This window comes from Chlorocebus sabaeus, chromosome 5, assembly GCF_047675955.1.
Source record: "Chlorocebus sabaeus isolate Y175 chromosome 5, mChlSab1.0.hap1, whole genome shotgun sequence".
Taxonomy (NCBI): Eukaryota; Metazoa; Chordata; class Mammalia; order Primates; family Cercopithecidae; genus Chlorocebus; species Chlorocebus sabaeus.
This window is the reverse complement of record NC_132908.1, coordinates 66,239,294-66,264,320: the sequence shown is the minus strand read 5'-3', so window position 1 is coordinate 66,264,320 and position 25,027 is coordinate 66,239,294. Positions and strand designations below refer to the sequence as shown.

The following is a 25,027-nucleotide window of genomic DNA, read 5'->3' as shown; positions in this document are numbered from 1 at the left end:
CCTCAGTTTCCTGGGCTCAAGCAATTCTTCTGCCTCAGCCTGCTGAGTAGCTGGGATTACAGACGCACACCACCACGCCAGGCTAATTTTTTTGCATTTTTAGTAGAGACAGGGTTTCACCATGTTGGCCAGGTTGGTCTTGAACTTCTGACTGCAAGTGATCCACCCACCTCGGTCTCCCAAAGTGTGGGGATTATAGGCATAAGCCATCGCACGTGTTTTTTTTTTTTTTTTTTTTTTTTTTTGAGACAGTCTCGCTCTGTAGCCTAGGCTGGAATGCAGTGACATGATCTTGGCTCACTGCAACCTCTGCCTCCCAGGTTGAAGCGATTCTCCTGCCTCAACCTCCTGAGTAGCTGGGATTACAGGAGTGTGCCACCACACCTGGCTAATTTATGTATTTTAAGTAGAGATGGGGTTTCACCATGTTGGTCAGGCTGGTCTCGAACTCCTGACCTTGTGATCCACCCACCTCAGCCTCCCAAAGTGCTGGGATTACAGGTGTGAGACACTGTGCCCGGCCCCCTACCCCTCGTTTTTTTTTTTTTTAAGATAGAATCTTGCTGTGTCACCCAGACTGGAATGCACTGGCACAATCTCAGCTGACTGCAACCTCTGCCTCCCAGGTTCAAGCAATTCCGGTGCCTTAGCCTCCTGAGTAGCTGGGATTACAGGCGGGCACCACCACACCCAGCTAATTTTTTGGAATTTTTAGTTGAGACAGGGTTTTGCCATGTTGCCCAGGCTGGTCTCGAACTCCTGAGCTCAGGCAATCCACCTGCTTCGGTCTCCCAAAGTGCTGGGATTACAGGTGTGAGCCACTGTGCCTGGCCTGAGAGGTTTTTTGTGTGTTTTTTTTGAGATAAGAGTCTCACTGTGTCATTCAGGCTGGAGTACAATGGCGCAACCTCGGCTCCTTGCAACCTCCACCTCCTGGGTTCAAATGATTCTTATGCCTCAGCCTCCCGAGTAGCTGGGATTACAGGTGTTCACTACCACGCCTGGGTAATTATTGTATTTTTAGTAGACAGCGATTTCACCATGTTGGCCAGGCTGGTCTCAAACTCCTGATCTGAAGTGATCCGCCCACCTTGGGCTCCCAAAGTGCTTGGCCCCTGAGATTGCTTTATTATTTATTTATTTATTTATTTATTTTTGAGACAGAGTCTCTCTGTTGGCCAGGCTGGAGTGCAGTGGCACGATCTCGGCTCACTGCAACCTCCGTCTCCCGGGCTCAAGCGATTCTCCTGCCTCAGTCTCCCGAGTAGCTGGGATTACAGGCGTGTGCCACTACGCCTGGCTGATTTTTGTATTTTAAGTAGAGATGGGGTTTCTCCATGTTGGTCAGGCTGGTCTTTAACTCCCGACCTCAGGTGATCCGCCCGCCTTGGCTTCCCAAAGTGCTGGGATTACAGGTGTGAGCCACCACGCCCAGCCATAGGTTAAAATTTATAATTAATACCAGATTCTTCTGAATGAGACTGTGACCTGATCATGTAAATGCTGTGCCAAATAGAACTAATTAAACAGGTTTTCCCTAAATGTTTAGTAGATCACACAGGCAATGATGGCAATGATGATTAAGTGCCTGACACACCTTACCCTTTAGGAGTAATGAACCAAAGGGAGATAAGGGAAATAAGCCTTTCACTCTGATTTAACAGCTGTGTGTATGTGTGTGTGTGTGTGTGTTTGTGTATGTGTGAAGTGGCTCTTTTTTTTTAGTATAAATTCCCCATTTAGTAAGAGGAGTGGCCCTTTCTGATGGGATAGCTTCTGGGGCTTATTAGTTGAGCTGTTGCAGGTGGCTCATTATGTCTTGGTTCACTTAGAATGCTTTTGGATGGCTACATATCCACTAGCCACTCCAATTTATAGATAAGTCAGTAAAAAATTCAGTATGTTGATTTTGTTTAACAGGGTTGTTTCCAGAAATAGAAAAGGACACATAATAGCAGCACAATAGTAAGTACTAAAGTTAAAGGGATAAAAAACTACAGTTTTGGCTGGGCACGGTGGCTCACACCTGTAATCCTAGTACTTTGGGAGGCAGAGGCAGGTGGACTGCCTGAGCTCAGGAGTTCGAGACCAGCCTGGGCAACATGGTGAAACCCCATCTCTGCTAAAATACAAAAGAAATTAGCCAGGTGTGGCGGCGTGTGCCTGTAATCCCAGCTACTTGGGAGGCTGAGGCAGGAGAATTGCTTGAACTTGGGAGGCGGAAGCTGCAGTGAGCCGAGATCATACCACTGTACCCCAGCACTCCAGCCTGGGTGACAGAGCAGACTCCGTCTCACAAAAAAAAAAAAAAAAAATTAAAAACTACAGTTCTTCAGGTATCAAGAGAGGAAGGTACATAAGCACAGGGCTCTGCGGTGGGTGCTTTTATTTTATTTTAGATGGAGTCTCGCTCTGTCGCCCAGGCTGGAGTGCAGTGGCATGATCTCGGCTCACTGCAACCTCCGCCTCCCGGGTTCAAATGATTCTCCTGTGTCAGCCTCCCTAGTAGCTGGGACTGCAGGGGCGCATCACAACGCCTTTTTTTTTTTTTTTTTTTCCCAGTAGAGATGGGGTTTTGCCATGTTGGCCAGGATGGTCTCGAACTCCTGACCATAGGTGATTCACCCGCCTTGGCCTCCCAAAATGCTAGGATTACAGGCGTTAGCCACCATGCCCAGCCTGTAACATTCTTTATAGTGATAAGAGTTTCAGTGTATGGGACTAACTGATGGCTCTTTAGTCAAAAAACAATTTTTTTTTTCCTGACGATACAAGCATGATATAACTTTAAAAACTCAAACAACTGGCTGGGCACAGTGGCTCATGCCTGCAATTCCAGCGCTCTGGGAAGCTGAGGTAGAGTACTGCTTGAGGCCAGAACTTTGAGATAAGTCTAGGCAACACAGTGAGATTCTGTCCCTACCAAAATTACAAAAATTAGCCAAGCATGGTGGCATACACCTGTAGTCCCAGTTACTTGGGAGACTGTAGTGGGAGGATCACTTCAACCTGGGAGGTCCAGGATGCAGTGAGCCATGTTCGTGCCACTGCACTCTAGCCTGGGCAACAGAATGAGACTGTGTCTCTAAAAAAAATAAAATTAAATAAATAAATAAATAAATAAATAAATAAATAAATAATTCACACAACATAAAAGTGGTCTATAACTGCAGTTGGATTTAGGGATGGAGAAAAAGCCAGGGATGTCTATGGCCCAAATTACTGAGCAGTAAAAGGCACTGCCCACTTCAACAGCCAAGATAGGCTCTACATCTCCCTCCATTGTTTCCTCTCTTCCATCTGCCCCTCTTCCAGGCTAAGGCCAATCCCCTCACCTGTGCCTTGGATTGCATCTACCTCCACCTTCCTAGAAACTGTGCAAGACTGATTACTCCTTCAACCTCTTGTGTTTTCAACACGTCCCTCTGAATCAGATCCCTCCCATTCACTTTTAAATGCTCAAGCCCCTCTCATTATTAAAAGAAATGCCACTACTCAACTCTGTACCTTACCTCCAAGGACCACTCCCCACCCACCCTCTTCATATCAAAACTTCTTGACAGAGCTATCTACTCAGTTTGCTCATGATTCACCTCATGTCCAGTCCTCAGCCCTCTGCAACCTGCTACTGCCATCACATTGTTTTGCATCTCTCCCCAAGGGCATCAATTATCTCCATATTGCTAAATCCAACCTGCTTTTTCAGCCTCATCCTACGTGGCACTTGTAGTACTAATTGTTGGCTGTCTATCAGCTTCTATTTCTCTATTCTTCTTTATAGGCAAACTCCAATTTTATTCAGGTTTTTACTGGGTCCTATTGTGTTTCAGGGAAGGGTACTCCCAACTTATGGACAGACAACTTCTGGGCCAATCAGAGCATGGGTTTCCCCTGGTCATTGTTCTGGTTCAGACTGGACATATGAGCCAAACTGACTCAATCAGATTGAAAAGATCTACGACTAGGAAGAGAAGGCCCCTCTCTCTTTCACTCTTGCTCTCTCTCTTTTATGCAAGATATTTAATATTTATTCTAGTTTTAGTGGCCACGTCCTATTATTTTTAGCATAAACCATTCCAACTGATACATTTACTCCTACTGACTTTTCCTCCCTTGAAATACTCTTCCTTTGGTTTCCACAGCCCTTACCATCCCCACCAATACTGGTTTTCCTTTTACTGCTCTGGCTACTACTTCTCAGATTCCTAAGTTGGGGGTTGTGGGGTGGGGCATTAGCTTTTTCACACCACGGGGATGTTATTAAGTGTAAAACATACGTTAGAGATGGCTTTCTAAGAAGCTCCCTGATAGTAATAAAGCTAGGAGGAAAACTTGCTCAATAAATAATAAATCAAAAAACTGGCATTATAATGAGGTGAACACTGGGCTGGGCGCAGTGGCTCACGCCTGTAATCCCAACACTTTGGGAGCTGAGGTGGGCGGGTCACCTGAGGGCAGGCGTTCATGACCAGCCTAGCCAACAGGGTGAAACCCCGTCTCTACTAAAAATGCAAAAAAAACCCCAAAAATTAGCTGGGCATGGTGGTGGGCACCTGTAATCCCAGCTACTCAGGAGGCTGAGGCAGGAGAATCGCTTGAACCCAGGAGGTGGAGGTTGCAGTGAGCCGAGATCACGCCACTGCACTCCAGCCTGGGAACAAGAGCGAAACTCCATCTAAAAAAAAAGGTGAACACTGGTAAATACAACCAGTGTTGTATTTATCCACTTTGTGTAGATAGTACAACCAGTGTATATGTTATCCACTTTGTGTCTATTTATTTATATTTATTTTTTTGAGACAGAGTCTCGCTCTGTTGCCCAGGCTGGAGTGCAATAGCATGATCTTGGCTCACTGCAAGCACTGCCTCCTGGGTTCACACTATCCTCCTGCCTCAGCCTCCTGAGTAGCTGGGTCTAAAGGTGCCTGCCACCACACAGGCGCCCGCCACCACGCCCGGCTAATTTTTTGTATTTTTAGTAGAAACGGGGTTACACTGTGTTAGTCAGGATGGTCTCAATCTCCTGACCTCATGATCCAACTGCCTCGGCCTCCCAAAGTGCTAGGATTACAAGCGTAAGCCACCGTGCCCGGCCTATTTATTTATTTTTGAGACAGGGTCTCACTCTGTCGCCTAGGCTGGAGTGCAGTGCTACAGCCTGGACCTGCAGGGCTTAAGCAATCCTCCCACTTCAGCCACCTGAGTAGCTGGGACTATAGGCATGTGTCACTATGCCTGGCTAACTTTCAAAATTTTTCAGAGACGTGGTCTAACTCTGTTGCCCAGGCTTATTTTATTTTTTATTTTTATTTTTTTCAGAGACAGGGTCTCATTCTGTTGCCTAAGCTGGAGTGCAGTGGTGTGATCACAGTTCACTGCAGCCTCAAACTCCTGGGCTCGAGTGATTATCTTGCCTCAGTCTCCCAAACAGCTAGGACTACAGATGCATGCCACCATGCCCGGCTCTTTTTTTTTTTTTTTTTTAATAGAGATGGGGTCTTCCTGTGCTACTCAGGCTAGTCTCGAACTCTGGTGTCAAGTAATCCTCCTGCCTTGGCCTCCCAAAGTGCTGAGATTACAGGCATAAGCCACAGTGCTGGGCCAACTATGTGTTTTTTTAAATGAGAACTGCTGGTGGTTATCAGTGTGTCATGAGGGACAAAGAACCTAATGGCAGAGTTCTATGCTACAGGTCCTGTTTCTGGGGCTCTGGGGGGCTCTATCTAGTGTTTCCAGCAGGTCCCCTGGTCCATTTCTCTAGCAGCCATAGGACTGTGTGTGTTACTCAGAGCAACTCAGAAGGGAGTAGGTCTTTAAGGTTAGATCTGGCCTGACTGCCCAGGACTGTCTCAGAGAAAGGCTGGGGCATCCTTCCCAGTGACTGCCCATAGGAAAAGCCAGCCCATCAGGTATAAGCAACAGGCTCATTATGCCCAGGGTCACAGAAAAGAACATGACACTGTGTTCTTCTCTTATTGCTATTTGGTCAAAGGCATGAAGTATGTCTTACTTATTTTTCTTTTTTTCTGAGACGGAGTCTCGCTCAGTCGCCCAGGCTGGAGTGCAGTGGCGCGATCTCGGCTCACTGCAAGCTCCGCCTCCCGGGTTCACACCATTCTCCTGCCTCAGCCTCCCAAGTAGCTGGGACTACAGGTGCCCGCTGCCATGCCTGGCTAATTTTTTTGCATTTTCAGTAGAGAAAGGGTTTCACCGTGTTAGCCAGGATGGTCTTGATCTCCTGACCTCGTGATCCACCCGCCTCAGCCTCCCAAAGTGCTGGGATTACAGGCGTGAGCCACCGCGCCCGGCCTTATTTTTCTTTTATTACAAAGCACAGCACTTCATAAATACTAAAACACTCAGAAAATATTTATTAACTTAACAAATTAGACTGATATTGTATGTCCTTTAGAAGTTGAACCTGGTCATAAGAATGAATCATTTAGAAATTTCAGGGCTTAAGGCTCTAGTTTTGGAGCCCAAAAAGGCCCCAATTCAAGTCCTAACCATACTAACACCAGTTCCCATATCTTGAAAATGCAGGTGACGGCCGGGCGCGGTGGCTCAAGCCTGTAATCTCAGCACTTTGGGAGGCGAGACGGGTGGATCACGAGGTCAGGAGATCGAGACCATCCTGGCTAACACGGTGAAACCCCGTCTCTACTAAAAAATACAAAAAACTAGCCGGGCGAGGTGGCGGGCCCCTGTAGTCCCAGCTACTTGGGAGGGTGAGGCAGGAGAATGGCGCGAACCTCGGGGGCGGAGCTTGCAGTGAGCTGAGATCCGACCACTGCACTCCAGCCTGGGGGACAGAGCCAGACTCCGTGTCAAAAAAAAAAAAAAAGAAAAAAGAAAATGCAGGGGACAACATCTGCCCCAGAGAGTTGTGTGTGAAGGTTAGATGATGCCTGTATTTCATTATGCCTTATGACAATCCTGATACACACCTATTATTTTTTTGGTTTCTGTCCTTCCTACTTGAAAAACAGGGGCTATGCTTACCTTATTTTATTATAGCTAGTAAAAGCACAGAGTATATACTGAAAAATACTTGCCAAGTAGATGAGTAAAAAGGACTCAAGATAATTTCTAAGAAATGGTGAACAATATGGTCACAGAAAACTGTTTCCTCATATATTTTAAAAATATAAATAATTTTAAATGCCTGTTTTTCTTCTCTTCTCCAAGATTTTCTTCATTTTTATTAACGTAATTCCTACCTATATTTACAGCTTCTTAGTCTTCATATCATCAAAACTACAGACATATAAAGTACCTTCATAAAGTTCTTGTATGACTTAAAAACTTTAATGGCTTAAATAATTGGTATGATGAAAATAAGCCTTTAAAACTATACAATTTTTAAAATAGTTTCAAATCCTGTGACAAATGGAAAATGGCTTTATGTACTTGAGGAAGAGAGCTGCATTCTATGCCTACTCATCTTGAAGTTCATATTTGCAAGCAGGAGAAAGTCCTTCTGTACCAGAGGGATCACTGATTATAGTAGAGTTACAGTTCTACAGTAACTATAGTCTAATCAAGGTTTAAAACCAAATGAACATTAGGAAGATTATGCATTGCATTTACTCGTCACATTTTGTAGGTATTCATTGAAATTTTCTAGATGGGTAAACTATAACCAAAACATAGAGACAAGGAATAGCTTAACTGATTTCTTTTTGCCAACTATAGTTTTAACAGACAGTTCTGAATCTCCCAGCAAATTTTTTTTTTTTTTTTTTTTTGAGACAGGGTCTTGTTCTGTTGCCCAGGCTGGAGTGCACTGATGTAATCACAGCTCACTGAATCCTTGACCTCTCGGGCTCAAGTGATCCTCCCACCTCAGCCTCCTGAGTAGCTGGGACCACAGGCACACACCACCAGGCCTGGGTAATTTTTTAATTTTTTTGTAGAGACAGGGTTTGACCATGTTGCCCAGGCTGAGCTCAAGTGATCCACCTGCCTCAGCCTCCCAGAGTGCTGGGATTATTGGTGAGAACCACAGTGTAATCTTTTTAATATTAATATGTAATATTTGTATGTATCTTAGGTGCACATGCAATATTTTGTTACCTGATATTTTGTTACATGTGTAAAATGTGTAATGATCAAGTTAAAGGATTTAGGGTATCCATCACATTGAATATTTAACAATTCTATGTGTTGGGAATATTTTAAGTCCTTTCTTCTGTTTGAATTATACAATGCATTATTGTTAACTATAGTCACCACACTCTGCTCTTGAACATTAGAACTTATTCCTTCTTTCTAATTGTATGTTTATACCCATTAACCAACCCTTCTTCACAGCCCCTCACAACACACCCATCCCAACCTCTGGTATTTATCTTGTACTCTCTACATCCATGAGATCACCTTTTTTTTTTTTTTTTTTTTTTTTTTTTAGCTCCTATTGCCCAGGCTGGAGTGCAATGGTGAGATCTTGGCTCACCGCAACCTCCGCCTCCCAGGTTCAAGCAATTCTCTTGCCTCAGCCTCCCAAGTAGCAGGGATTACAGGCATGTATCACCACACCTGGCTAATTTTGTATTTTTAGTAGTGATGGGGTTTCTCCATGTTGGTCAGGCCAGTCTCAAACTGCCAACCTCAGGTGATCCACCTGCCTCGGCCTCCCAAAGTGCTGGGATTATAGGCATGAGCCACCACGCCTGGCCACTATTTTAGCTCCCATGTAAGTGAGAACATGCCATAGTTGTCTTTCTATACCTGCCTTATTTCACTTAACATAATGACCTCCAATTCCATCCATGTTGCTACAAATGACATGATTGCATTATTTTTTATAGCCAAATAGTATCCCATTGTGTATATATACTGTATTTTCTTAATCCATTTGTCCGCTGATGGACATTTAGGTTGATTCTGTATCTTTGTTATTGTGAATAGTGCTGCAATAAACATGGAGGTGCAGGTATCTTTCTGATACGCTGATTTCTCTTCTTTTGGATAAATAGTAGTAGGATTGCTAGATCATATGGTAGTTCTATTTTTAGCTTTTTGAGAAATATTTATACTGTTTTCCATAATGGCTATACTGATTTACATTCCCACCAACAGTGTATGAGTTCACTTTTCGGCTGGGCGCGGTGGCTCATGCCTGTAATCCCAGCACTTTAGGAGGCTGAGGTGGGCGGATCACGGGGTCAGGAGATCGAGACCATCCTGGCTAACACGGTGAAACCCCGTCTCTACTAAAAATACCAAAAATTAGCCAGGCGTGGTGGCGGGCGCCTGTAGTCCCAGCTACTTGGGAGGCTGAGGCAGGAGAATGGCATGAACCTGGGAGGCAGAGCTTGCAGTGAGCCGAGATCGCGCCACCACACTCCAGCCCGGGCGACAGAGCGAGACTCCGTCTCAAAAAAAGAAAAAAAAAAAGAGTTCACTTTTCTCTGCATCCTCACCAGCATCTGTTATTTTTTGTCTTTTGAATAATAGCTAGCCTAATAGTTACCAAGGTAATATTAAAATACAGCTGTATGCCTTTAAAGGGAAGTTGATTTAAAAAAAATACAGCTGTGAATAAGAACAAAAAAGTTTAAAATTACCAAAAAATATGTTTCTTTTGTCTATTTAAAAACATAAGGAAGCAGCTGGCCCTCACTCATCCTTTCCTCTAGCCATCATATTTCAACAACTATGAGCCTGGGAAGCTTTATCCTGCAAAATGAAATGTAGCTGCTAGACACCAAAGAAACAACATGAACTAAAAAATGCTGAAAATCCAAGTTGCACTCTTCATTTTGGGGAGCATATCCCCTTGAATTCTTAAGGACAATACAGTGACCTCAGATGGTAGCAAAGGGCACAAGTGTGTTGGCCTGACCCCTCGAGTGCCCACAGGAACACAGAGCATCCCAGTGTGATTATGGTATAAGCCACCATGTCCCACCTCCAATACTGTATATATTTTTTTAAACCTCATTTATTCTTTTTTTTCAATATAGATGAGGTTTCACCATGTTGCCCAGGCTGGTCTTAAACTCCTGAGCTCAAGTGATCCACCCACCTCAGCCTCCCAAAGCACTGGAATTACAAGCGTGAACTATCATGCTTGGCCCAATACAGAGTTGTTGTTTTTTTTTTTTTTTTTTTTTTTTGAGACAGAGTTTCCCACTGTTGCCCAGGCTGGAATGCAGTGGTGTGATCATAGCGCACTGCAGACTCCACCTCCCAGGTTCAAGCAATTCTCGTGCCTCAGCCTCCCAAGTAGCTGGGACTGCAGGCACGTGCCACTATGCCCAGCTAATTTTTGTATTTTTAGTAGAGATGGGGTTTCACTATGATGGCCAGGCTGGTCTCGATCTCCTGGCCTCAAGTGATCTGCCTGCTTCGGTCTCCCAAAGTGCTGGGCCTATAGGCATAAGCCACCATTTCCAGCGTTTCTACTTTTGGAAACAGTCTCGCTCTGTCTCCCAGCTTGGAGTGCAGTGGCGCGATCTTGGCTTGTTGCAACTTCCACCTCCTGGGTTCAAGCAACTCTCATGCCTCAGCCTCCCGAGTAGCTAGGATTATAGGTGCCTGCCACCACTTCTGGCTAACTTTTGTATTTTTAGTAGATATGGGGTTCACGATGTTAGACAGGCTGGTTTGGAACTCCTGACCTCAAGTGATCTGCCCACCTTGGCCTCCCAAAGTGCTGGGATTACAGGCGTGAGCCACTGCATCCGGCCCTAGCCTGTATTTTTAAAGGTTCTTATTTTGTCCAAAGCCAAAAACAATTAAAAAAAAAGAAAAGAGCTGGGCGCGGCGGCTCAAGCCTGTAATCCCAGCACTTTGGGAGGCCGAGACGGGCGGATCACGAGGTCAGGAGATCGAGACCATCCTGGCTAACACGGTGAAACCCCGTCTCTACTAAAAATACAAAAAACTAGCCGGGCGAGGTGGCGGGCGCCTGTAGTCCCAGCTACTCCGGAGGCTGAGGCAGGAGAATGGCGTAAACCCGGGAGGCGGAGCTTGCAGTGAGCCGAGATCCGGTCACTGCACTCCAGTCCAGGCTACAGAGCAAGACTCCGTCTCAAAAAAAAAAAAAAAAAAAAAAAAAAAAAAGAAAAGAAAAACATTTGCAAATATCTGTATGTATACATATATAAAAATATATATAAAACAATATTCCAAATTCATCACAACTAACCACAAGAGGGCGCTTCCACAATGGAAAGAAACCACCAACCTTATTTCCTTTAGATACTTATTTGAGTAAGTGTTGGGCACACATTTTCAAACTTTTGTAGAGGAACTCCTATTTCAAATCCTTTATTTTTCCACAGCCATAAGCTTGCTAGATATTTTAAGGGCGCCCATCCACAACTTAGATTTCAATCTTCTTAACTCGAGAGTCCATGTATCTAGTACTTGGTAAATGAGTCCTTACGTTATTTTTCCTTTTAAGAGACAAGGTCTCACTATGCTGCCCAACTGGAGTACAGTGGCTATTCACAGGCTTGATCACTGTGCAATACAGCCCTGAAATGGGCTCAAGCAATCTTCCCACCTTAGCCACCCGAGCAGCTGAGACTACAGTGTGTGTCACTGTCTTTTTTTTTTCATATAATTAAATTCATTAATTTATTTTCAGACAGGTTCTGGCTCCCATCACCCAGGCTGGAGTGCCATGGTGCTATCACAGCTCACTGCTCCCTTGACTTCTTGGGCTCAGGTGATCCTCCTACCTCAGCCTCCTGAGTAGCTGGGACTACAGATGTGTGTCACCACTCCTGGCTAAATTTTTGTATTTTCAGTAGGTATGAGGTTTCACCATGTTAACCAGGCTGGTCTCAAACTCCTGGGCTCAAACAATGCGCCAGCCTCAGCCTTCCAAAGTGCTGGGATTACAGGCGTGAGCCACTGTACCCAGTTTCATTTTTCATTATAGAGATGGGGTCTTCAATATATTGCTCAGGCTGGTCTTAAAACTCCTGGCCTCAAGCAATCCTCCTGCCTCAGCCTCCCAAGTAGCTGGGATTACAGCTGTGAGCCACCTTGCCTGGCTAGTCCTTACACTATTAAATGCAGATTAAATGAGAACTGGCCTGGCACAGTGGCTTGTGCCTATAATCCCAGTTACTCAGGAGGCTAAGACCAGAGAATAGCTTGAGGCCAGGAGTTGAGACCAGCCAGGACAATAGAGTAAGACCTCATCTCTAAAAAAAATAAATAAACTGAAGGCTGGGCATGGTGGCTCACGCCTGTAATCCCAGCACTTTTGGAGGCCAAGGTGGGCAGATTACCTGAGGTCAGAAGTTCAAGACCAGCCTGGCTAATATGCTGAAACCCTGTCTCTACTAAAAATATAAAACTTAGCTGGGCATGATGGCAGGTGCCTGTAATCCCAGCTACTCGGAAGGCTGAGGCCTGAGAATAGCTTGTACCTGGGAGGCGGAAGTTGCAGTAGGCCGAGATCATGCCACTGCACTCCAGCCTGGGCGACAGAGCGAGACTGCATCTCAAAAAAATAAATAAACTGAAAAGGCCGGGTGCCACCGCCTGGAATCCCAGCACTTTGGGAAACTGAGGCAGAAGGCCCTCTTGAGGCCAAGAGAGTTTGAGACCAGCCTGGGCAACAGAGCAAAATTTTTTTTTTTTTTTTAATTAGCTGAGTCCTGTGGTGGGCACCTGTAGTCCCAGCTACTTGGGAGGCTTGAGGGAGGATCGCTTAAACACAGGAAAGTTCAAGGCTGCAGTGAACTCCGATCATGTCACTGTACTCCAGCTCGGGTGACAGAGCTAGACCCTGTCTCTATAAATAAATAAATAAATGCTGGGCAGCTACTCCAGAGGCTGGAACTGGAGGATCCCTTGATCCCCAGAAGCTCAAAGCTGCTGCAGTGAGCTATGATGGATCATGCCACTGGATTCCAGCCTGGGTGATAGAGATCTCCATTCTAAAAAAAAAAAAAAAAAAGAGAGATGAACTATAAAAACGCCATGGTGTACATACGGTATTATAAATGTGCTTTGAGTCATATACCAGGCTTAAAAAAACTTTGCTAGTAAAATAGAGAAACCAGGTTTCTTTCCATCATTATCACTTTTAGCTGCCATATTTTAGCATATTTTTAAGTCTGGCACAAATGATAATAGTTTTACTTTAAAACAAATTATGGTACAGTCATGCATCACCTAATGACAAGAATATGTTCTGAGAAATGCGTAATGCATCATAAGATGATTTCATGATTGTATGAACATCACAGAGTGTACTTACATAAGCCTAGATGGCACACCCCACTATACACCTAGGCTCTATGGTATTGCCTATTGCTCTTAGGCTACACACTTATATAGTATATTACTGTACTGAATACTGTAGGCAACTGTAACACAATGGTAAGCATTTGTGTATCTTTTTTTTTTTTTTTTTTTTTGAGACAGAGTCTCACTCTGGTTGCCCAGGCTGGAGTGCAGTGGTATGATCTCAACTCACTCAGTCTCCCAAGTAGCTGGAACTACAGGTGCACACCACCACCCTCAGGTTTGTTTCTGTTTGTTTGTTTGTTTGTTCGTTCTTGAGACGGAGTCTTACTCTGCCGCCCAGGCTGGAGTACAGTGGCGTGATCTCGGCTCACTGCAACCTCCACCTCCCGAGTTCAAGCAATTCTCCTGCCTCAGCCTCCTGAACAGCTGGGACTACAGGCGCATGCTGCCATGCCCAGCTAATTTTTTGTGTTTTAGTAGAGATGGGGTTTCACTATGTTGCCCAGGCTGGTCACAAACTCCTGAGCTCAGGCAGTCCATCCCCCTCAGCCTCCCAAAGTGCTGGGATTATAGGCATGAGCCACTGCGCCTGGCCAATTTTTTTTTTTTTTATTTTTTTTAAGTAAAGACAGGGTTTCACCATGTTGCCCAGGCTGCATTTGTGTGTCTTAATATATGTACACTTAGAAAAGGTATAGTAAAAATATGGTATTAAAATCTGAGGAAACTGCTGTCATATATGCAATCCATCACTGACTGAAATGTCATTATGCAGCACATGACTGTATAACAGTTCCATTTAATTACTACTAGAAATAAAAAGTCAGCATCTCTACCTAGAGAGACTTCCTTGATCAGCTCAGCAGCAGCATGGCAACCCTGAACAAGTATCCTGGTCCAGGATGACAGATCCCGATGTGTCTCCACCCTGAAGAGATGCATCTCAATGCCCTGTCGAGAGCCTGTCCTGGTAGCAAATGTAAGGTCAGATCCAAGGGAGGGGGATCGACATCCAGAGCCAGAATGAACCAACCTAGGACCACAAACAGAGCAGAAATCAAAAGTAACTACATTATCAGATAAAAATGTCAGGAATTTGTGCTTATTGATAAGCAGAAACTTATAAAAGCAATCAGCAGTTTTTGGATATAGACATTTCAAAGCAAGATTATAATCTGTGAAATACAGACCATTCTGTTTTCCCATAAAATGACCCCTGGTGTCACAGTCAGACAAGATACCAGTCTTGAACTCCTGGGCTCAAATAATCCTCCTGCCTCGGCCTCCCAAAGTGCTGGGATTACAGGTGTGAGCCACTGGGCCTGGCCAAGATACTGGGCTGGATGAACCGTGGCCCTAATTTTCCATGAGCTCCTCTATGCTCCCAAGGGGTTATGTGTATCAAAAAGATATGATTTTGATTAGGAAATAAGTAAATTAACAGTAATAACTTAAGAGGAAAAATATGCTTCCATAAGAAAAAATGGATAGCTAACTGCATTTCAAACATTTCAGCCGAAGAGCTTTAAAAATGTATTTTTTTAACAACAATCTCTTGTCCAATCACCAAAGGACTTCCAATGGCAGAAGGCAGTGAATACCTCTTCTGGGGAGATGCAGCTAGTAAAGATGCACAGTGAACATAAAGTTGGGTTTTATCTAAAAATTCATGCTGCTTTTGCATTTGACTCTAGAATTCCTTGACCTATGAAGCAATGTTATGTGAAAAAAGATTCCAAAATAAATAAAACGGTCTTTGTTCGCAAATGACATGACTGTCTACATTTTAAAAATCCGCCAAAATAGACAAAAGAAATAAAACATATGGATGCATGCAGTGACTCACACCTGTAATCCCAGCACTTTCAGAGGCTGAGGCAGAAGGATCACTTGAGCCCAGGATTTTGAGAACAACCTGGGCAACACAGAGACAGCCTGTCTTTACAAAAAAAAAAAAAAAAAAAGCAAGCTCAGCATGGTGGTGTGCACCTGTGGTCCCAGCTACTTGAGAGGCTGAGGTAGAAGTTGCTTGAGCCCATGAGGCTGAGGCTGCTGTGAGCCATGATTATGCCACTGTACTCCAGCTTTAGTAACAGAGTGAGACCCTGTACGCAACTCCTAAAACTAATAAGCAATTATAGCAATGTTGCAGGATATAAGATTAATATACAAAAGTCAGTTGCTTTGAACAATTGAAATCTGAAATTAAAAACATACCATTTATGTCAGTTACCATAAAATGAAATGCTTAAGCATAAATCCAACAAAATATGTATAGAATCTCTACGAGAACAACTTCAAAACTTTCCTGAAAGAAAGCAAAGATGATCTAAATAAACCAAGAGATATTTTATGTTCATGGGTAGAAAGACCCCATATTAAGATGTCAATTTTCCTTTAGGTGATCTACAGATTCAATGCCATTCCATTAAAATCCCAGCAAGTTATTTTGTAGATACTGATAAACTGATTCCAAAGTTTGTATGGAAACTCAAAAGACTCAGATAGTCAACATAATACTAAAGAAGAACAAAAGTTGAAAATACATCTGTATACTGGCACCACTCAACTTTGACTTACTATAAAACTACAGTAATCAAAACAGTGTGGAATTGGCAAAAGAACAAACAAATTGATCAATGGAACAGAATAGATAGCCCAGAAATAAACCCACACAAATACAGTCAACTGATCTTTGACAAAGAACAAAGGTGATTCAGGCCGGGCGTGGTGGTTCATGTCTGTAATCCCAGCACTTTTTTTTTTTTTGGATTTTTAGTAGAGACGAGGTTTCACCATGTTAGCCAGGCTGGTCTTGACCTCCTGACCTCAGGCGATCTGCCTCCCTTTGCCTCCCTGAGTGCTGGAATTACAGGCATGAGCCACCGTGCCTGGCCAATCCCAGCACTTTGGGAGGCTGAGGCGAGCGGATCACTCGAGGTCAGGAGTTTAAGTCCAGCCTGGCCCACATGGTGAAACCCCATCTCTACTAAAATACAAAAATTAGCCAGGCATGGTAGTGGGCACCTGTAATCTCAGTTACGCGGAAGGCTGAGGCAGGAGAATCGCTTGAACCCGGGAGGCGGAGGTTGCAGTGAGCCGAGATCACACCACTGCACTCCAGCCTGGGTGACAGAGCGAGACTCCCTCTCAAAAAAAAAAAAGAGAGAAAAAGGTGATTCAATGGAGAAAGAATGGTCTTTTCTTTCTTTTTTTTTTTTTCTTAAGATGGAGTCTTGCTCTTGTCGCCCAGGCTGGAGCGCGACGGCGTGATTTCAGCTCACTGCAACTTCTGCCTCCTGGGTTCAAACGATTCTCCTGCCTTAGTCTCTCGAATAGCTGGAATTACAGGTTCCCGCCACGATGCCCAGCTAATTTTTGTATTTTTAGTAGAGACAGTGTTTTACCATGTTGGCCAGGCTGGTCTCAACCTCAGGTGATCTGCCCGCCTCAGCCTCCCAAAGTGCTGGGAATAGAGGCGTGAGCCACTGTGCCCAGCCAAGAATGATCTGTCTTTTCAACAAATGATGCTAGAAATAAGTAGACATTCATATGCAAAAAAAAAAAAAAAAAACGGACCTTACATACTTTTCACAAAAATTAACTCAAAATGGATCTTTGACCTAAGTGTAAAACACAATACTAAAATTTCTACAAAAATTAGCCAGGTGTGGTGGTGGGCGCCTGTAATCCCAGCTACTCAGGAGGCTGAGGCAGGAGAATCGCTTGAACTGGGGAGGCGGAGGTTGCAGCGAGCTGAGATTGCACCACTGTACTCCAGCCTGGGCGACAAGAGCGAAACTTCGTCTCAAAAAAGAAAAAAAAAAATTTCTATCACGTAGGAGAAATGCTAGATGATCTAAAAGGATGTAATATCAAAAGCACAATCCCTGAAGAAAAAAATTCGGTAAGTTGGACTTCATTAAAATTAAAAATTTCTGATCTGCAAAAAATACTGTTAAGAGAACGAAAAGACAAGCCACAGACAAAAAAATTTTTGCAAAACACATATCTGATAGAGGACTGGTATCCAAAATATATAAAGAACTCTTGAAACTGAACGATAAGTAAACAACCCAGTTAAAAAATGGGCAAAGGATGGCTGGGTGCGGTGGCTCAGGCCTATAATCCCAGCACTTTGGGAGGCCGAGGTGGACGGATCACGGGTCAGGAGATCGAGACCATCCTGGCCAACATGATGAATCCCCATCTCTACTAAAAAAATACAAAAAATTAGCTGGGTATGGTGGCAGGAGACTGTAGTCCCAGCTACTCGGGAGGCTGAGGCAGGAAAATGGCATGAACCCAGGAAGCGGAGTGTGCAGTGAGCCGAGATCGTGCCACTGCACTCCAGCCTGGGCGACAGAGCGAGACCCTATCTCAAAAAAAAAAAAGGCAAAGGACCCACTTCTTGGTATATATCCAAAAGATCTCAAAACAAGATCTTGAAGATACCTGCACATCTATGTTCACTACAGCATTATCCACAATAGCCAAGAGATGGAAGCAACTTAAATGTCCACTGACAAAAGAAAGGATAAAGACAATTTGTTATAAATATACAATGGAACATATTATTCAGTCTAAAAAAGGAAATACTGTCATAATCTACAACATTTAGACAAATACTACATGAAGTCTACTTATATGAGGTATCCAAGGTATTACTCATAACAACAGAAGGATGTAGTTATCAGGGGTTGAGGGAGAGATGGAAATGGAGAATTGTTGTTCAATAAAGTTTCTGTTTTGCAAGATAAAGTTCTAGAGATCTGCTACACAACAACGTGCATATAGTAAACACTAATCTACTGTACACTTAAAAGTAACTAGATGGCAAATTTTGTGAGTTTTTTAAAATAAAAATTTATCTGCTAAAGGCTCTGTCATCCACGTTGAGTTTTTCACACACACACACACACACACACACACACACCATTTCCCACCTCTGTCCATCAATAAACAATAACCAACCCAACAGCAACGAGTGTCCTTAGTGCTCAGATTGAAATCACCCCCTCCCTCAAAAAGATGGTGAGGCTTCTTGGAAAATGACTCTAGAGAAGGAAATACATCAGCTTGGAATATTGGCTGGGTGTGGTGGCTCATGCCTGTAATCCCAGCACTTTGGGAGGCCGAGGCAAGCAGATCACAAAGTCAGGAGTTCAAGACCAGCCTGGCCAACACGATGAAACCCTGTCTCCACTAAAAATACAAAAGTTAGCTGGGCATGGTGGTGTGTGCCTGTAATCCCAGATACTCGGGAGGCTGAGGCAGGAGAATCACTTGAACCCAGGAGGCGGAGGTTGCAGTGAGTAGAGATTGCACCACTGCCCTCCAGCCTGGGCAACAGAGCAAGACTCCGTCTCAAAAAAACAAAAAAAAACACAAGAAACAAAACAAAACAAAACAAAACAAAAAACCCTACAAAAAATGGTGAAGTATACATATAGGAAAACCATAAGAAAAATAATTTTCCTTAAGGTCATGAAACTATTCAGTATTTTGCTTCATAGTTTAATCTATTCACTTTTTATATTTTCTTTTTTTAAATTTTCATTCTGAGACAGGGTCTCACTCTGTCCCCCAGGCTGGAGTACAGTGGCACGGTGTTGGCTCACTGCAACCTCCATCTACCCGGCTCAAACAATCCTCCCATCTCAGCTTCCTGAGTAGCTGGGACTATAGGCATGCGCCACCACGCGCAGCTCATTTTTATATTCTGTGTAGAGATGTGGTCTCATTATGTTGCCCTGGCTGATCTTGAATTCCTGGGCTCAAGCAATCCTCCCACCTCAGCCTCCCAAGTAGTTGGGACAATAGGCGTGTGCCGCCGTGCCTGGCTCATTTTTGTATTTTGTGTAGAGACAAGGTCTCATTATGTAGCCTAGGCTGATCTTGAACTCCTGGGCTCAAGTGATCCACCTGCCTCGGCCTCCCAAAGTACAGGGATTACAGGCATAAGCCACCACTCCTGGCCTCACTTTTTATATTTTGCCTATTTTAAAGAAGTATTAAGTAGATTTGTGTAACAGAACAAAATACTACCTCATTTATAAGGATTCACTCACCTGACAATGTTTTCTATAAAGGATTTTTTAAAATTTGGTGAGGAATGTACATCAAAGAGAAATAAATAAAATCTCTTTAATATCTAGCTTAAAAATAGCTGAATTTGGCCGGGCGCGGTGGCTCAAGCCTGTAATCCCAGCACTTTGGGAGGCCGAGACGGGTGGATCACAAGGTCAGGAGATCGAGACCATCCTGGCTAAGCCGGTGAAACCCCGTCTCTACTAAAAAATACAAAAAACTAGCCGGGCGCGGTGGCGAGCGCCTGTAGTCCCAGCTACTCGGGAGGCTGAGACAGGAGAATGGCGTGAACCCAGGAGGCGGAGCTTGCAGTGAGCTGAGATCCGGCCACTGCACTCCAGCCTGGGTGACAGAGCGAGACTCCGCCTCAAAAAAAAAAAAAAAAAATAGCTGAATTTTAACATCTGCTTCAGCATTCTATTGTAGTATGCAGTTATAGCCTCACTTAGATATGTAGTTGGAAAAGGGAAGAGTATTTTAATAGCCCATTCAGATGATGTGGATAGCCTTCTGTCCACAGAACCAAAACTCAGCGAGTGGTTTCATAAAGATTAATTGCAACGTGGAATCTGAAACCTTATCAACAGTTTCTGTATCATGTTTACATTAAAAATCAACTGGTTTCCCTTGAAATTTCAATGGATCTTTTTTATGCGCGCATAATTTTGCAACATCATTTATCATTCATTTGGAAAAATATTTGTTCACTGAGTTACACAGATTTTCCATGTTAAAAATGGTTCATTATAAAAGATGAAAAAAATCTCATTTGATATTACCACTACAAGCTCACAGTAGCAGATATGAGTTTTCCAGCATTCTAATTTTTGCTTGAAAGCTACAATTTTATCATTGGTAACTAATACTATCAGTGTTTTCCTTAAGTTACAGACTCACTTTGGTGATCTGACAAATACCCAAGTCTGACTAAACGTGTTTGTCAATCGGTCATTCTTTCAAGAAAAAATGATGTTTCCATGAAAAAGCATGGAGTTCAGCTGAGAATTCAATCACACATGTGCTTTTCCTTGAGACAACAGTCATTCTTCAGTATGTAGCAGAAGTGCTGCATGAGTACTTCCCATTTCATCACACAGAATGTTACAAAGATGAATACTCAAGGGTCAAGATTAAATAAAATTAATATTTTTTACTATTTCAGTAGAGACATTTTGAAGTTAAACTGGCATTTTTTTCCCTCTGCAAGTCCACGTGGGGACAGATACAATGACTCCCAATACAGTTTGGTGCCAACTGCCTTGATTCATGCTAAGGTGCCAGCAATTTTACCCACCCTCAGTGCAAATGCCAACAACATGAAAAAAAAAGCAAATGACATTTTAGTATTACTATGAAAACAGTTTTGAACTCACAAGGCCTCTGTAAAGGGAATCTTGCAGAGGTCCACGAAGTATACTTTGATAACTGCTTTACTGAGCTGATTCCCAAAAAACCAACATGCCAATTAAACATTAGCTACCTTAGAAAGAGTTAAATAAATTTCAAAATTACTCTACATATGATCCAAGTAAGACAAAGTGTTGGGGAAAGCAATAGATACTTTATCATATTCAGTTTGAATGCTAATCCCAAAACAGACATTAAAAAATATAAAGTCTAAGAGAATTTTTTCCTACAGATTTCATTATGAAATATTTGGCAAAGGGAATCTAATTCAAACCAGATGCTGGACTCTTGCTGAGCAGCGGTTGGTTGGGAACACTGCTAAAAGGCCCCCCTTTTGTGGAGAGGCCAGATGAGTTCATGCAAAGGCATTTTGGCAGCTTTTGCCCCACAAGTCCCATAAGCACAGCACTACTCAATATTCCACATTCTAAAGTCACCACACTTTTTTTTTTTGAGATCTTTTTTCTCTTCCAAAGAAAGCTTATAGGAAAAGACAACAAAATCCATATCCTGAAAAATCCAGAGCTCCTATAAAACCAGTGTCTTTCTACCTGTGTCGTGTATCTGGTTTTAATCTCAAGAAATGTGTAAAATAAAAATCCTCTTCATTTATCACTTTCATGCCTTCACTTATTACTTATTCCTCATTGGCCTGAACTATCAGCTATTAAAATCCATGCACATACAGAGCTTTGATTTCGAAGAATCTGTAAATGTGCAATCCAATATAAATGGCAGCTCATGGTTAATTTACATTACTCTAAGGATGTTATTTGATTTTGAAGTACAATCAACTCTTAATTTTTCAGGGTTATCTACTTTGTTTAACATAATAAAGATCCTTAATTTCTTTTCCTTACCTATGTGTTTATGTAATCCTTTTTTATTCTGTCTCATACAAGTGTAAGAACACGGTCCAAAGTATTAACAATAGAATTAGGGAAATTAAACATTCAGCCCTTTCTCATTATTCGTTTAAATCTCAAACGTTCTCTTTCCCCTACATTAAAAACACTTTCTGGCCTTGCCTCCCTCTGCAGGATACCTCCTGGTCTGGTTTCACCTTCTGGTCTCTCTCAGGGTTACCCTTTACCCCTCTCTGGTTGGTAGAGGATGATTAAGCCCCACTTAATTCTATTGTGCAGTGACTTCAACCAATTCTACCTTGCCAACATGGCCACATGGAAAAACTAAACCTTTCATCTGTCTTGTTTATTCTAATCCACCAGTACTTCCTGAACAAGGAGTAAAGAAGCCCTGTTGTTACATTAATTAAACTTATTAAGAAACAACATGAATTAATTAAACTTATTAAGAAACAACATGAACTGGTATGGTGGCTCACACCTGTAATCCCAGAACTTTGGGAGGCGGAGGCATGAGAATTGTTTGAGCCCAGGAGTTTGAGACCAGAATGGGCAACACAGCAACATAGGCTAAAAAAATTAGCCTGGCATAGTGGCTTATGCCTATAGTCCTAGCTACTCGGGAAGCTGAGGTGGGAGGATGGCTTGAGCCCAGGAATTTGAGGTTACAGTGAGCTATGATCCTGCCACTGCACACTCTAGACTGGACAATAGAGTGAGAGTTCGTCAGAAAGAAAAAAAGAGAAGGAAGGAGGGAGAGAGGAAGAGAGAGGAGAAAAGAAAGGAAAAGGAAAGGAAAGGGAAGGCAGGGAAGGGGAAGGGGAAGAATAAGGAAAGGAATAGAGAAAGGAAGGCAGTCTAGGAAGCTCTATACGACCCACCCATTTAATTAATGGTGAGTTCAATTTACATGAATGAGCATGTTTGAATTCCTCACCTTTAATATGAAACTTTGACTATCTGTAAAAATTGGTGGCAGATCAAAAAACTGCTCCTTTTCCTTTCTTTTAATTTTTTTGAGATGAGAGGTCTCACTATGTTGCCCAGGCTGGTCTTGAACTACTGGGCTCAAGTGACCCTTCCAGCCTCCCAAGAAGCTGGGATTACAGGCATGTGCCATGGCACCCAGCTAAGAGCTCCTCTTTTTTCCTTTTTTTTTTTTTTGAGACGGGGTCTCACTCTGTCGCCCAGGCGGGAGTGCAGTGGTGCGATCTCGGCTCACTGCAAGCTCTGCCTCCCAGGTTCATGCCATTCTCCTGCCTCAGCCTCCCTAGTAGCTGGGACTACAGGCGCCCGCCACCACACCCAGCTAATTTTTTGCAGTTTTAGTAGAGACGGGGTTTCACTGTGTTAGCCAGGATGGTCTCGATCTCCTGACCTCGTGATCCGCCCGCCTCAGCCTCCCAAAGTGTTGGGATTACAGGCGTGAGCCACCGCGCCTGGCCAGAGCTCCTCCTTTAACAATGACCAAATTAAACTAATTATTATACTTTTTTTTTTTTTTTTGAGATAGAGTCTCGCTCTGTTGCCCAGGCTGGAGTGCAGTGGCATGACCTCAGCTCAATGCAACCTTTGCCTCCAGGGTTCAAGTGATTCTTCTGCCTTAGCTTCCCAAGTAGCTGGGATTACAGGCGTGTGCCACCACGCTAGGCTAATTTTTGTATTTTTAGTAGAGACAAGGTTTCTCCAGGTTGGTCAGACTGGTTTTGAACTCCTGACCTCATGATCTGCCTGCCTCAGCCTCCCAAAGTGCTGGGATTATAGGCATGAGCCACCGCACCTGGCCTAATTATTATGCTTTTTACAAAGAATTCTTCTTGGGCATAATTTTCATTTAATAATAAATATTATAATTAAAGCAGCTAACATTGAGCAGTTACAATGTGTCAGGCACCATTCTAGGCAGTTTATTAGTATTAACTCATTTAATACTCACACTCACCCTACCTCATTAGGGTACACTTAACAAATGAAAAATATATGTCACAGAAAGGTTCAGTAGCATGCTACCACTTAGTATAACATTCAGTTTATTATGAAACAGTCTCTCTTTTCAATCTTGTTGGGTTTAATTATTTTATTGAAATAACTGAATTATTAAAATATAATTCACACACCATACAATTTATCCCTTGAAGTACAACGGTCTTTCGTATATTCAGAATTTAGGAACCATCACCACATTCAATGTTAGCAAATTGTCATCATCTCAAAAACAAATTCTGTACCCATTAGCTACATCCCCCTGTCAACGGCTAATCTACCTTCTGTCTATCCTGGGTTTGCCTATCCTGAACTTTTCATATAAATGCAACAATACAGTATGTGGTTGTTTGTGTCTGGCTTCTTTCACTTAGCATAATGTTTTCAAGATTCATTTACATTGTAGTGTGTATCAGAACATTATTGTTTTTAACTGCAAAATAGTATTCCACTGTGTGGATATGTCACATTTTATTTAGCCATTCATCAGTTGAGGGACACTTAGGTTGTTTCCACTCTTAGGCTATTGTGAATAATGCTGTTATGAATGGTCATATGTAAGTTTTCATGTGGACATAAGTTTTCATTACTCTTGGGCATAACTTAGGAATGGAATTATGGGTCACAGGGTAACTCTACGTTTAGCTTTTGAGAAACTGCCAGACTGCCTTGCACAGCAAGTATACATTTTACATTCTCACCAGCAGTGTATAAATATTCCATTTTCTCCACATCGTTGTTCACACTTTTTATTTTATCTGTCTTTTTAATTATAGCCATCCCAGTGGGTGGGAAATGATATCTCACTGTGGTTTTGATTTGCATTTCCCTGATGGTTAAGGATGCTGAACATCTTTTCATGTTCTTATTGGCCATTTGTATATCTTCTTTGGACAAATATCTATTCATATCACTTTCCCATTTCTTTTTTCTTTTTTTTTTTTTTGAGAGGGAGTCTCGCTCTGTCACCCAGGCTGGAGTGCAGTGGTGAGATTTCAGTTCACTGCAACCTCCACCTCTGGGTTCAAGCAATTCTCCTGCCTCAGCCTCCCAAGTAGCTGGGATTACAGTCCACGCCACCATGCCTGGCTAATTTTTGTATTTTTAGTAGGGACGGGGTTTCACCATGTTGGTCAGGCTGGTCTTTTAACTCCTGACCTCAGGTGATCCACCCACCTTGGCCTCCCAAAGTGCTGAGATTACAGGCATAAGACACTGCGCCCAGCCCTGTTTCTTAATTGTGTAATTTATCTTTTCATTACTGACTTGGAATAATTCTTTTTTTTTTTTCTTGAGACAAGAGTCTCACTCTGTCACCTAAGCTGGAGTGCAGTGGTACAATCTCAGCTCACAGCAACCTCTGCCTCCCATATCCAGGCGATCCTCCTGCCTCAGCCTCCTGAGTAGCTGGGATTACAGGTATGCAACACCACACTGGCTAATTTTTATATTTTTAGTAGAGA

The 25,027-nt window shown here is 43.1% G+C and overlaps 1 protein-coding gene across 1 annotated transcript in view; it reads right to left on the bottom strand.

Moving 5' to 3' along the window:
* The window catches only part of SNTB2 (syntrophin beta 2), a 121,409-nt gene that overhangs the window by 11,011 nt on the left and 85,371 nt on the right, over positions 1-25,027 (bottom strand). The window contains exon 5 of the mRNA XM_007993819.3: positions 14,055-14,251. Coding sequence (XP_007992010.1) covers positions 14,055-14,251 — 197 coding nt within the window. The remainder of the gene's footprint in view (positions 1-14,054; positions 14,252-25,027) is intronic.